Source organism: Microtus ochrogaster, chromosome 16, assembly GCF_000317375.1.
Source record: "Microtus ochrogaster isolate Prairie Vole_2 chromosome 16, MicOch1.0, whole genome shotgun sequence".
Taxonomy (NCBI): domain Eukaryota; kingdom Metazoa; phylum Chordata; class Mammalia; order Rodentia; family Cricetidae; genus Microtus; species Microtus ochrogaster.
Window position 1 is genome coordinate 60,392,682 of NC_022018.1, and position 13,550 is coordinate 60,406,231.

Genomic DNA, 13,550 nt, shown 5'->3' on the forward strand with positions numbered 1-13,550 from the left:
ATTCTCTTTAATTGATTATCTTTTCAATCTTATAATTAATTGTTGGGATATGTGTCTAGGACTCTGGCTCAATTTAGACTTTGCAAACCCTGTGTAGCACTTGAAATGATTTATTCATTCATTCTTTCTCCTCAACAGATCACGTGGTTAGAAGGCCATTCCCTGGCACAGACAGTGTTTACGTGCCTTTACATTCATAATCCAGACTTCATAGAAGATCCTGCCATGAAAGCGTTTGCTCTGGGGATCTTGAAGATCTGTGACATTGCAAGGGAAAAAGTAAATAAAGCTGCTGTTTTTGAAGAGGTAAAGAAACCCAGAAATTCATTGGCTGTCTTACCTTGCTGTAGATGAGTGATTCTGTGACTCGTGTCTATGTTCACGTCTGTAACTAAGGAGTATTTATTAAAAAGCATTGCTGTTACCATGTGTGGCACATGTCTGCAATCCAGACACACAGAACACAGAGGCAGAGAAGAGTAATGAATTCAAGGCTAGCCTGGTCTATACAGTAAGATCCTGTGGGGTGAACATTGCTGCCTGTGTTTGCACACACCTACATGTTCCAACTATCAGGGAAGCTAAGGCAAGGGGATCTCAAAGCCACTCTTGTGAATACTGATCGTGTGTCAGCTATGTAGTAGAGCTTTCAGCCTCCCGTGCTCCTAGTGGTCCTGCTCACTGAGTGTCCTGTGAACAGAGCAGTGTTCCCAATATCAAGACATTCAGACAAAAGAGTCACTGCCTTCTGGCCTTATAAAAATGTAGGCAGGATTTTTTCATCAGGACTGCCAGCTCTCCAATAAACAAGACAAGAGACTTATTAATTTTAAATGCTCGGCCAGTAGCTTAGGCTTACTATTACCTGACTCTTACAACTTAAATTAACCCATATTTTTTAATTTATATGCTTCTGTATGGCTCATGTCTTGTTACCTCATTTTCTACAAATCCTACTCTCTCTCTGGCTGGCTGGCAACTCCACCCTTCTTCCCTACCTAACCTCTCCCTGCCTAGCTATTGGCCAGTTGGCTCTTTATTAATAAACGATGAGAGCAACACATCTTCACAGTGCACAAAAGGATTGTTCTACAGCATTTCTCCCCTTTTTTTGTCCAATTAAAAGGAAAATTTTAACTTTAACACAGTAAAATTATATACAACAAAGACAGTTATCAAGTAAGAATTACAGTTAGAATATCTAGTCTGTTTTTATTTGGCAGATTTGGATAAAATATTCTATTATCTTTGTAAATTTAAAGTTTTATACCTAGTAATTTTTTTTCAAAACTAAGAAAAGCTATTAAGTCTAACTATTTTGTCTTTGAAAGACCCCAGAAGGATGTAATATTACACATTGACAGGGGCATCTGGCTCCCTGGATAGTGACTCGGAGTTCCTTTGCAACGTTGGGGCATCCATTTTTGGCCTTTAGGCCTAGTATATCTGACAGATATTTCTCAGAAGCAGGGAATTTTGAAAAACCTTGTCTAGGCAAAGTTTGAGAGTTGCTTACTTATGCGTCCTGCTGGTCCATTTTGGACAGTATGCTCCCAGCAGTCAGAGCAAAGGCAGTTTCTTGCCCAAATGGTTAGCTGTTGTTACAAAGTAAGAAAACTTCATATGGAGGTTCTTTGATGCCCATCGTCATCTTTTGAAGTAAATTGGTGCTGCCAGAAGGCGACATTTCTCACTGTCATGAAAAGCCTCTAGTTATTTAATATCTTAAAGCCATATTCTGTAGGTCTCTGAAGTGTTTGAAGACCATTTATCTATCTAAATATATCTGTTTAACTTTGTTTTTTTTCTATTTATTTATTTATAAGTGAGCACTATTTAACTTTGAAAACATGCCTAATACGGCTACACTTTTGATTATTGTAGATGACTAATTACTATCCTGTATTTCGTAATTTTAGGCTACATTTTTAAATGAGCTGCATAAGCGCAATACCCCAAACGAGTAAAATCATATATACAGTATAACAAAAGTAACTTTAAATTTGTATCAGTAAACCAGAATCCTTGCCAATGTAAAATATATCTGAGGTTAATACTTATCTTTTTAATCTATGTTCCTGTATTCTCCTAAATGATAACAAACATCCATAACCAACAAATAACCAAAGACCGTCTGTCCCATCTCTAGGAAATGTTCTCTAGACTGCTTCCTCTTGTCTGGGGGCAAAGGGATCTTAAGGGGTCCCTGAGAAAATTGGCGTAAATGGAAGGACCAGTTGTAGCCTTTGTTGATACAATCGCCTGCCAAGATTCGGGAGGTCTTCCCTGATGAAACCTGATCCATATTAACCTGGAACATCCATGGCCTCTTGTTTCCAAAGCACTTTTGACTTCCATTTGATAAAAGTAAAGTTCAGTCATAAAATTGCTAGGCTGTTTGTTTCAGCGATCCTCCTTTCAACTCCAGGTCTCTTAGCGACTGTTTTTTACTTATCAGCCATCAGAAAATTCAAAGTCAACACAATAACATACAGGATCCAAACTCCCTGTATATTTCCCAATCTGCATGACTAAATTCTTTTCTTAAAATTCCAACGTTTTATTATCTTTGGGAAATGTAAATTGCACTTTATAGATAAAGTATGGATTTTATTTTATTTGCATATATTGAAAAATTTAAAAGCCATTCTTTGCTTATCATCTCATTATTTATATATCTATATATTACTTCATTTCTGTTTAAAGACTTTATTATTTTTAAACTACTTACTTTTTAAATGACTGTCTATACACTTTCTCTTTTCTTTAAGCCTAAGCAGATTTTTAAACACACTGTACCCTGTTTAGAGGTTTTTGTTCTCTCTGAACTTGCTTTACTGCATATCTGTAATCTTTTCTGTGCTCATGAGCAAAATCTTAAACAGCCATGGCTACTCAAGCACGCAGGCAGCTGCCAGTAGACGTGTCTATACCATGGCTGCCATGAGACTAGGAAACAGTGTTTGACTCTGTTTCTGTCTGTTTAAAGATTGATTTATTTATTGTGGATACAGCATTCTGCCTGCACATATGCCTGCAGGCCAGAAGAGGGCACCAGATCTCATTACAGATGGTTGTTAGCCACCATGTGGTTGCTGGGAATTGAACTCAGGACCTCTGGAAGAGCAGTCAGTGCTCTGAACCTGTGAACCATCTCTCCAGCCCCACGTTTAGAACCATTTTAAAAGCTTTCTTAGGCCTTTTGTGGATGTAGGTGCCAGACCTTGGACGCCATATGGTGGCAGACTTTTCTGTCCCATCAGCCAGCTCCAAAATAACTACATAGACTTATTATTAATTATAAATGACTAGCTTATAGCTTAGACTTGTTACTAACTAGCTGTTACAACTTAAATTAGCACATTTCTATTTACATGCTGTCACGTGGCTTCCTACATGTCCTCCCTCTGCGTCTGGCTGGGACTGCCCTTGTTCCCAGCGTTCTTTCCGTCTAGCTCTCCCATCTAACCTTTTTCTGTCGAGCTGTTAGCCAGGTGGCTCTTTATTAAACTAACGAGGGTAGCACGTCTTCACAGTACAGAAGGATGATTCCACATCTCCTTGTTCTATAGTTTCTGTCACAGCAATGTTAAAACTGCCCTGTGAAACAGATCCCATTTCCTTTGTCGTAGCCCTGACTCAGGCTGCCTTCGGTTGCTGTCTGGATAGTGGGTATAGTCAGTATCTGGCCTTCCTGGGTTGGCAGTGATTTTTGTCTGCAATTCCACAAAGCTTTCAGAACAAACATTTTCGAGGCAGCAGTTTGTTTTTGTGTCTCCCCTGGAGTAGTGCTCCAGTGACGCCAACTCAATTCTTGTTAGACAGCCTGATACATGCTGTGAATCATGCACACACACCTAAACAGAGCCTGCCACGTTCCCCTAGAAAACACCTTCCCTTAGGTCTTTTGGTTAAAACCTAATAGGTTGGTTGGTTGTCTTCTCACAGTTGACCTACATAGTTTTTTAAAGGAAGATTTGATATGCAGTAAACTTAAAAACTCAGACTTTTCTTTTGAAAAGATAGATCTGCCTATCTGCCTACATGGGCTCTGTGCTCATTCATGGCCACCATGGAGTAAGCAGTACCTAGCTCATTCTAAATGAAGCAGATATTCTCTGGTGTTGGACAGTTCTTGCTATCCCCCAATGTATTTAGTAATTTGCCTTTTACATTTTGACACCATCCCCCCCACCCCACCCCTGTGCAGTAAGTCAGACTTAGTTTATTTCAGTACAGTCCTCAGGCCCCACTTGGTCCTGAGAGCAGCCAGGGCAGGAAACAGGAGGCAGCAGCTGATGCAGAGTCCCTGGTGTATGCCGCTTACTGGTTTGCTTCTCCTGGCATGTTCAGCCTGCTACTGTCTTACACCCTAGGACAACCACCTCCCCTGAGGTGGCAACACCCACAGTGAGCTGGGCCTTTCCACATCAATCGCTAATTAAGAAGTTTACTACAGATTTGCATATAGGCAAATCTTATGGAGGCATTTTCTTAATTGAGGGTCCCTCTTCCCAAGTAAGTCTACTGTGTTGAGTTGACAATAAACTAGCCAGCACTTAGGGAATCAGGGGAAGAACTCAAGGAAGGCGGGAACCTGGGAACAGGAACTAAAGCAGAAGGCAGGGAGGAGTGCTGCTGCTGACTGCTTCTGCAGCCTGCGACCTCCTGACCTCCTGCCCAAGGACGACCGCACACAGGGCTGGGCCTCCTGCCTAGTTCACTAACCAAGGCATTAAGATTGCCTCTTCCTACTCACATCCTTCTAGCTTTGTGTCAAGTTGACAGAAAACACACAGCACAAAATCATTCATTAGTGCATATTGAACAGTAAGTACTTACGTGCCAAACCCTGTGCTGAGCCTTGAAGATGAAGCAGGGGATTAAAGCCCTAGTTTCGTAAATATATTTGGAACAAAGTAGTTAATACATAAGTAAATAAACACATGTGGAATGTTGTGTGGTGAGAAGCTCTGTGGCTAAGGGGACACGCAAGCATGTTAAGAGAGAAATGCCGGCTGAGGACAGACGCTGTGAGCTGGAATATAGTTAGGGTGGGCCTTGAGAGTGGTACCAACATGCACAAAGGTTACTGTGAGGTATGAAACCAGGTAAGAACTTTGCTATGGGGGCAAGTGGCATATTCTGACTTGTGTAGGAGTCCTTTGGCATTGGGTGCTTGAACACATCACAAGGACTAGTCCATAGATGGTGGTGCACACCTTTGTCCCAGCACTCTCTCTGAGTTCCAGGCCAACCAGCGGTAAGTAGTGTGTTGTCCCTGCCACCACCACCACCACCCCCCCCCCCAAAAAAATTATATCAGGGACAATTGTAGCAAGTGGTGGAAGTGTCTGGTATACAGACATGAACTAGAGAGAGATGAGAAGGAATTAGGTTAACTTGCAGGTCAGATCCTTAGGCTCCTCACACATATGAGGAGGTGGAGGTAGAGTGCCCGTCTGGTAAGTGCTAGAAAGTGGACATTGGGCTCCTCTTGGGTACGTAAGACTTGAAGTAGAGATCCAAAGAAATAAAGGGGGTACACTGACCCTCTGAAACCGCACCTGGGGTCTTTAGAAGACCAGGCATGTGCATCTCACTACTTGGATCTGTGATTTGTGTTTTGTCTCTTTCCTTACATGATTCTCGGTTGAATTCAGTGCTCATTGTTTTTTACTAAGCATCCCAGAATTGTATGTATTTGTAGAAATTTATAATACGGGGGAAATACCACACAACAAGATAATGTTAAATTCATTCTTCAGAGTAAACCCAGTGAATCCCCTGTCTTAGCAGTGAAATTTGCCGGGGACGGGAGTGGCTGGAGAACCATGCTTTGGTTTGATTTTTGGTTTTTTGTTTTGTCTTTTTGAGACAGGGTTTCTCTTTGTAGCCTTGGCTATCTTGGAACTGCTTCTGTAGGCCAGGCTAGCCTCAAACTCACATTCTCCTGTCTGCCTCCCAGGTTCTGGGATTAAAGGTGTGTGCCACCACTGCCCGACTTTTTGTTTTGTTTTTATATTTTTAAACCATGGCCTATAAAATGTACATTTGCTGTTTTCTTTGAGTAATGCTACTTGAGAATGCTTAACCTCTAGACCACTAACAGGCAGATAAAGCCCAGGACAGATAACAGCAGTAATGTCAAGTTGTCTAGTTGTACGCCTGCAAGGAAGGCTAGCTGTATAATGGCAATATTGAGACATGCTGAATAGCATGCTATTTCTTTATAAGTAACTGGTCATTTTGTTAGAAAAATATGGTTGCTGCTATCCAAGAGCTTAATTAATTCTTTTTTATATAGGAAGATTTCCAGTCAATGACATACGGATTTAAAATGGCCAACAGTGTGACAGATCTTCGAGTTACAGGTATAAACCATTTACAGAGATAATTCACAATAATTTGTGTGTTTTGCATGCTGATTTGTTTTAAAACTTACTATTTCTCATTCTAGGAATGCTGAAAGACGTGGAAGATGATATGCAAAGGAGAGTGAAGGTATGTTTTCCTTGCTTTGTTTAGGACTTGTTTTGTTTTTTGAGACAAAGTTTAACTCTGTAGCCTCGCCTGGAAGTCAGTAGGCTGGGTTTGAACTCACTTCACCCTGATTACCTTTGCCTCCTTGGTGCTAGGGTTAAAGGTATGCACCATCAGGATCAGCCAGGCTCTTTTTTAAAATGATAGGATTTTTAATGGTGATAGTGGTTTTTGTTGTGAACTGGTTTTGAAATCTTCAGAAGTGTGTGTGTGTATGTGGTTGTGTTTTTTTTGTTTTGTTTTTGAGACAGGGTTTCGAATCTTATTCTGTAGACCAGGCTGCCCTTGAACTCAGAGAGCAGTCACTCCACTTCTGCCTCCCAGGTGCTAGGACTTTTAAAAAGGCGGTCGCATTGTGGCCATGTACTTTGCTTCTGCTATATGTATTGTTTAAATACCTGCTTCTTTTTACAATCTTTCTAATCTATATACAAATACATGCATAAAACATCCATAGGAAAAAGGGAAGTACTGGACACAACCTTTTTTTCTATCTTTCAGATATTTTTTGTGAACATAGATTTTTGTGTATTCTCAGTAGATTAACTTTTTCTTGACTTCTCTAGAGTTGTATTTGTCTTAATTTATTTTACTTTTTAATTTTAGAGTACTCGAAGTCGACAAGGAGAAGAGAGAGATCCAGAAGTTGAACTAGAAGTAACTGCCTTTATTTTCTCTAGAGAATGTCAGAAAAGCCCATTTTTAATGCTGTAGGTCTCTGAACTGCATTGCCATTGATGGAAGTCTCCTTACAGTATTTCTTTAACTGGGTACTGCAGGGGACTTAATTCCTCTTGTGTTTTTATCTATAGAATGGTAATACAGCTCTTTTAAATATGTTGTTTCAAAACTTCAGAATTTCTGGGAAGTAGGAACTAGAATAAAAGATTACTTTTAGATGTTTCAAAACTTAGCAAAATCAAAAATTTCCATATCAAAAGTTGTTGAAACTTTCAACCCTTTTATAACTGTTAAGTTCATGGTTTTGAGATAATGGCCTCGTTCTGACTTTGGATTAAAGTCAGTCCTGTTGCTGATGTGTACAATGTAGTTTCTTTCCTGTTTCAGGGGAGGAGGCTTTGTTTACTAGTTTTTGGTGGCTTGTTTGGGGGCATTTAAAAAGGCAAGGAGAGGCCCTTTTACTGTAATGCTTTACTGACACAGGTTGGGAGATGCAGTGCTAAAATCAGCCTCTGCAGCTGGGCCTTTGCAGGCCCTGCTCCTCACCACACTTCTGTCTTTGCAGCACCAGCAGTGCTTGGCAGCATTCAGCAGAGTGAAGTTCACGCGTGTGCTGCTGACAGTGCTCATAGCCTTTACTAAGAAAGAGGTAAGGGAATGCCGTGATTGGTCAGTTTTGGACAGTGTCCTCCCTGCTCTCACAGTTCTCTGTTCTTGCTGTGCTTACACCACAGTTGTCGTTTTCTTTAGTTAGGAGTTATTACTGCTTTACAGTTGTGTCTGTCACACACTGACATGTCTTACTGATAGGTAAATATTGATTCAGGTCTCTCTTTCCTGGATTCCCTCCACCCCATATTTGTAAATGACTGTATGTCTGATCATAAGCCAGACATATTTACCGTTTCATTTTTATCATATCATAAGATACAGATTTGAGGGGAAAATGCTTTGTATCCTGTCAGAATTTGGGCATCATGCATTAAGTGAATAATTTGTGAGGATCCGTGTACTGTAGTGTGCACAGCTCTCAGCGCTGTTGTAGGACCTCCCCTTCTGTGAGGATCCGTGTACTGCAGTGTGCACGGATCTCAGCGCTATTGTAGGACCTCTCCTATGTGTTAAAGTGTGTTTTTGGTGATTTGTTTGCTAGACCAGTGCTGTTGCAGAGGCTCAGAAACTAATGGTCCAAGCAGCAGACCTTCTTTCTGCCATCCACACTTCATTGCATCATGGCATCCAGGCCCAGAATGGCACTACCAAAGGAGGTAATTCTCCATGTTTACTCTTACTTGTATTTTCTTACTACATAGCCAAACATGCAATATAGTTTGCTCCGACTTTCATTTAAGTCAGTTTGCTTCAACTTTGGGGTGTTTCCTCGTAATACTTAAGAGTGCTTTAGACTGCTTTGTTGATTTAGTCTAGATCAAAAACAGTTGGTAGAACTTGGCCATATCTTTCTTGTACCTTATTGTTGAACTCTATATGTACCCTGTCTTTTGTTTGTACTACGATGCCAGCATTAACTTGCTTTTTTATCATCTCCTTTCTTTATTTCTTTGAGAAACCCATTACAGTCGTTACATAGTCTCGTGTTCCTGAGGTTCATGGTACTCACGGCTGCCTGTCTTCACACTACTCACCTGTACTTGTGCATGAGACTGAAGAGTTTTAGGAATAGAGTGCTTGACATGTTGGTAGCATTCATATTTTGTATGTTAAATGAGCTTTAGCAGGAACAGTGTATTTCTGCTGTAAAATTCCCTAGTGGGTCAACATTTTAGAGTGTAAAGCAACACTGATTATCCCTAAAGCTCATGGGATGGTTTTTGTAGTCGTGAGATTATTGAGGTGTAAAATATCCACAACTCTGAAACACAGTATGATCTAATTCTGGAAATGCTTATAAAATGACTCTAACATGTTAAGGTAGCTTACTTGTGATTACAGAAATTCTGTGTTCAAATTTTTTTCTGGGCATGTTCTGGGGAATTTTCTTCGTTGTTTCGAGGTGGATATATTCACTATCACTGTGGGTACCACCATTCCCTAGGCTGGGTCCTGAATTATGTAAGGGTGGAGGAAGGGGCCTGAGAGCAAACTTGCATGCATTTTATTCTCTCTGCCCTCTGCTGTGGATATGACAGCTGCACCAGGTTTCTGCTGCCTTGGGTTCCTTACAGTGATGGCCTGTGGCCTGCGGTTGTGAGCCAAATGAGCCTTTCTCACCTCCTCAGGTGTTGCTCTCAGTGTTCTTTCTCACTGCAGGAGGGACGGCTGACTCTGGGACAGTATCTATTACTTACTGGGTTGCCTGCTTGTAGGAGGCCTAAACATCTATGTATAAAGAACTTAAGAGCATTCCTTGATAATTTCAGACTTAGTTTAATGTTGTGAGAGCAAATAAGGGTACTCTCAGTTTGTCCTGCCTCAGCCTTGCAAGTGCTGGGCTTGCAGGTGTCTCACCAAGTCTCAGGTTCAGTTTGTTGTGTGTTTATGCTGCCAAGGTTGGACTCAGTGCCTCATGTGTGCTAGTCAAGCACTCTGCCACAGAGCTCTCTCACCCAGTTCTCAGCATAACTTTTTATCGTTGTTTTTTAGCTTTTTTCAAGATACGGTTTTTCTGTGTAGTCCTGGCTCTCCTGAAACTCACTGTTTAGACCAGGCTGGCCTTGAACTAATATAGATCCACCTGCCTCTGCCTCCTGAGTGCTGGGATTAAAGGCGTGCGCCACTACCACCCAGCAAAATGTGTATGGAATAATGGCATGCCTAAGTTAATTATAAATGGGAGCAAAGCTTTTTTTCCCACTTAAAATGATAAAGACTGTGAATATAGTTGGGAATGGGATTTATGTATGTAATCTCCGTACATACGATGGATTTGTGAAACAGCCGTCCTGGGACTGGAAAGATGGCTCAGCAATTAAGAGCACTAGTGGCTCTTCCAGAGGGCTGGGTTTGACTACTAGCACCTGCATAGCAGCTCACAACTCTCTGTATCTCTGGTCCTGGGGATTTGATGTCCCTCTTCTGAACTCCATGGGCAATGGACACATGTAGCACACAGGCATATTTGCAGACAAAACACGGATACATACTGAAACAAACAAAAAAAACAGCCCTCACAGAGTCAAAGAGCTATCTTGATTTTTCTGTTGAGTCTCAGGAAACCACTGACCTCTTTCCAGTGATCCTTAGGACACTGCGTTGTACAGAAGGGGGAATGAGCAAAACTTGGGACAGATGGGAGATTGGAGAGATCTCAGAGGTTGAGAGTGCTGACTGCTTTTGCAGAGGATCTGGCTTTGATTCCCAGCACCTGTATGGTATCTCACAGCTGCCTGTAACTCCAGTTCCAGGGGTCAGTCTTTAGACCCCATGCTCCTGAATGCACATGATTCACATAAATTCTTGTAGGCACCCATCCATACATCCATCCATCCATCCATCCATCCATCCATCCATCCATACATCCATACATACACACACACATACATACATACATACATACATACATACATACATACATACACACACATTTTTTAGGCTTTTGTGGTAGAAAAAGACTGTATTGCACATAGAAAATTGAGATGGCAGTGCATAGGATTAATTTAGTGAAGGAGCAGTCATACATAGTGTCAGAGTGAAGCAAGAGAAGCAGCAATAGACATTAGGATCCTTTAGAGTTAACTGATTTAAGTGGAAACTAGATGAAGCACTGAAGGCGAAGCTCCTCTTGTCTGAGAGGGTACGATTAGGAGAAACACGGTGCATGCAATTGCCTTTTGAGATGTGGGATGCCAAGTAGAAATGCCCACCGAACAGCTCAGAAGAAAGCTTGTGGGCTGAGGTTTTCATCCGAGAGTCTGCTCTTGTCTTGGTCTCGTATAAGGATGATTCATGTAAGCTACTTCCAAGAAAGAGACGTTATATAAGACGTATAAAACCATGTATAGCCATGTTTGTCAAGATGCAGGTCATACAGTGTTGTATTCTGGAAAGTCTGTTGTTTTAGGAGGGCTGTTGGACTTAGAACTGGTTAGCTAGTCACTTATTGGTGACCCTCCAGGCAGCTGTAGACGTTAGGTCTGCTCTCAGACTGGAGATCAGACTCAGCTGTTATCCCTGGCCTTTGTTGAGTGCCTGCTGCTATAGTCTTTGGCTCTAACATCTACCACCTTCATGTAGCTAGGAAGTACAATTTGATGTTACTAAATCTCATTCAAATTTATATATGGATACATAAATTAGTTGTAAATTATAAAATTTATTAGACTTTTGTGATTAGAATTTGGGCTTTTTTGTTTTATATTTAATAGTTTTCATTTTAAAATCCAGAAAGATACTGGAAATATTACTTTCCTCTTTCTTCTATAGACCATCCCATTATGATGGGTTTTGAGCCCCTTGTTAACCAGAGACTACTTCCACCCACCTTCCCTCGCTATGCAAAAATAATTAAAAGAGAAGAAATGGTCAACTATTTCTCAAGATTAATAGACAGAATCAAAACAGTCTGTGAAGTTGTGACCTTACCAAATTTACATTGTATTCTGGTAAGTATAAAACTATATTCTGGAGCTTTGGTGAAGTAAGAGGATAGTTTGCCACTCTAGAGACAGACTGACAGAACAGTAAGTAGCTTTGGGGTAGAGTGTGTACGCACACACGTAACACAGTTAATTTTCGTAAGGATTTGAGACATTTTTAGAAATTGAGAAGCTAAACTTAAGACACTAGGTAAATAACCCAAATTGTAGGAATAGGATTTGGTAACTATAGATTCTGCCTTCAAAATACTTTCTCTGTGTGTATATGTTTATATGGGTGTGTGTGTATGAGAAATAGAGAATATAAAGAGAGTTGTTCTTAAATGCCATACATGCTAGGTTAGTCTTCCACCTCTGAGCTATGTTTCCAGCTCTTTTTAAATTCTTTACTTTGAGATAGGCTCTCACTAAATTGTTCAGGCTGGCATTGACTGGCTCTGTGGTCCAGCCAGGCCTTGAATGTGGGACTTCAGCCCTAGTCTCCTAAATAGTGGAGACTTCGGACTTGTGTTGCCAGACCTGAGTTTTTAGTGTTCTTGCATATGAAGATGAGATCATGGTGCTTGGTAATCTGTTTGTTGTTTTGTTCTCTTGAAATCTTTTGTGTCACTGATGCTTTCTTTTTTGTTGTTGTTGGTTGGTTGGTTTTTGGGTTTTTTTTTTTGTTTTTTTTTTTTTGGTTTTTCAAGATGGGGTTTCTCTATAGCCTGTCCTGGAACTAGCTCTTGTAGACCAGGCTGGCCTCGAACTCACAGAGATCCGCCTGCCTCTGCCTCCTGAATGCTGGGATTAAAGGTGTGAGCCACCACCGCCCAGCTTGATGCTTCTTTTTATATCAGCAAATATGCATATTTCTACATTCTTTTGAAGACATATCCCACTGTAAGCTTATATAACATAACTAGTATTTAGTCCATTCATAACAAATTACATTTAGGTCATTTTTATTATTTTGCCTTTATAACAAGACAGACAGTACAAAGATGAAACCTTTTTATGTAACCTATACAACATGTACTGTCTTTGTTGAGTGAGAACATCTTTCTAATTGGAAGCCCAACAAAGTTAAAATCTCATTGGTGAGTGGCTCTAATCCCAGCACCAGGGACACTGAAGCAGAAGAAGCTTGGGTTTTGGGCTAGCCTGGGCTATGTAATAAGACCTTAGCTCAAGGCAAAACAATAAGCAAGGGAAAAGTCTGTTTTGAGACTATTACACAACAAATGCTTCCCATACATCTCTGCAGTGACTTATACATAAGTCAGATTTTTTTCTTAATACTTAGACTCACAATTTCCTAGTTTTGCAGGTTTCCCAATAGTTATTTGTTGATCTTTTTCGTACACGTTAAAATAGTTACCATTAATTTAACTTTCAACCATCATTATACTGTCTGTTCTTGGGTCAAGTGTGACTCATCCCTAGTGACATACTAGCACAGCAGTGTAACTCCTTAGTTTTCTTCCATCCTTGGGGACTCTGATTTGCCTTGTCAGGAGAGGGAGCTGGGGGAGCCAGGCCTGGGCTGCTGGGGCACGTAGTAAGGGAGGACAGATGCCTCTCTGAAAGGCGTCAGCCAGTGCGTGGTGGGCAGTGTGCATAGGGAGAGAGGGAGGGAAAGGGCTAACAGTCTGTGTCTGCTGTGCACAGGTCTGCCGTTGTCGAGGTTCAGATAAGTGTCAGGTGGCAAGGCGTAGTTACATGTAAGGAAAACAAACCAGATTGACAGGTATAGCTCCAGGCTCAGTGAGAGACCCTATTTCAATAAGA

At 41.0% G+C, this 13,550-nt stretch overlaps 1 protein-coding gene across 4 annotated transcripts in view; it reads left to right on the forward strand.

Moving 5' to 3' along the window:
• Positions 1 to 13,550, forward strand: part of Naa35 (N(alpha)-acetyltransferase 35, NatC auxiliary subunit) — a 48,977-nt gene that overhangs the window by 10,726 nt on the left and 24,701 nt on the right. For all 4 annotated transcript variants that reach the window (XM_026782941.1, XM_005355305.3, XM_026782940.1 and 1 more), the window contains 7 exons: positions 139 to 306; positions 6,308 to 6,374; positions 6,461 to 6,504; positions 7,150 to 7,200; positions 7,790 to 7,873; positions 8,378 to 8,492; positions 11,608 to 11,786. In XM_026782941.1, the coding sequence (XP_026638742.1) occupies positions 139 to 306; positions 6,308 to 6,374; positions 6,461 to 6,504; positions 7,150 to 7,200; positions 7,790 to 7,873; positions 8,378 to 8,492; positions 11,608 to 11,786 (708 nt within the window). The remainder of the gene's footprint in view (positions 1 to 138; positions 307 to 6,307; positions 6,375 to 6,460; positions 6,505 to 7,149; positions 7,201 to 7,789; positions 7,874 to 8,377; positions 8,493 to 11,607; positions 11,787 to 13,550) is intronic.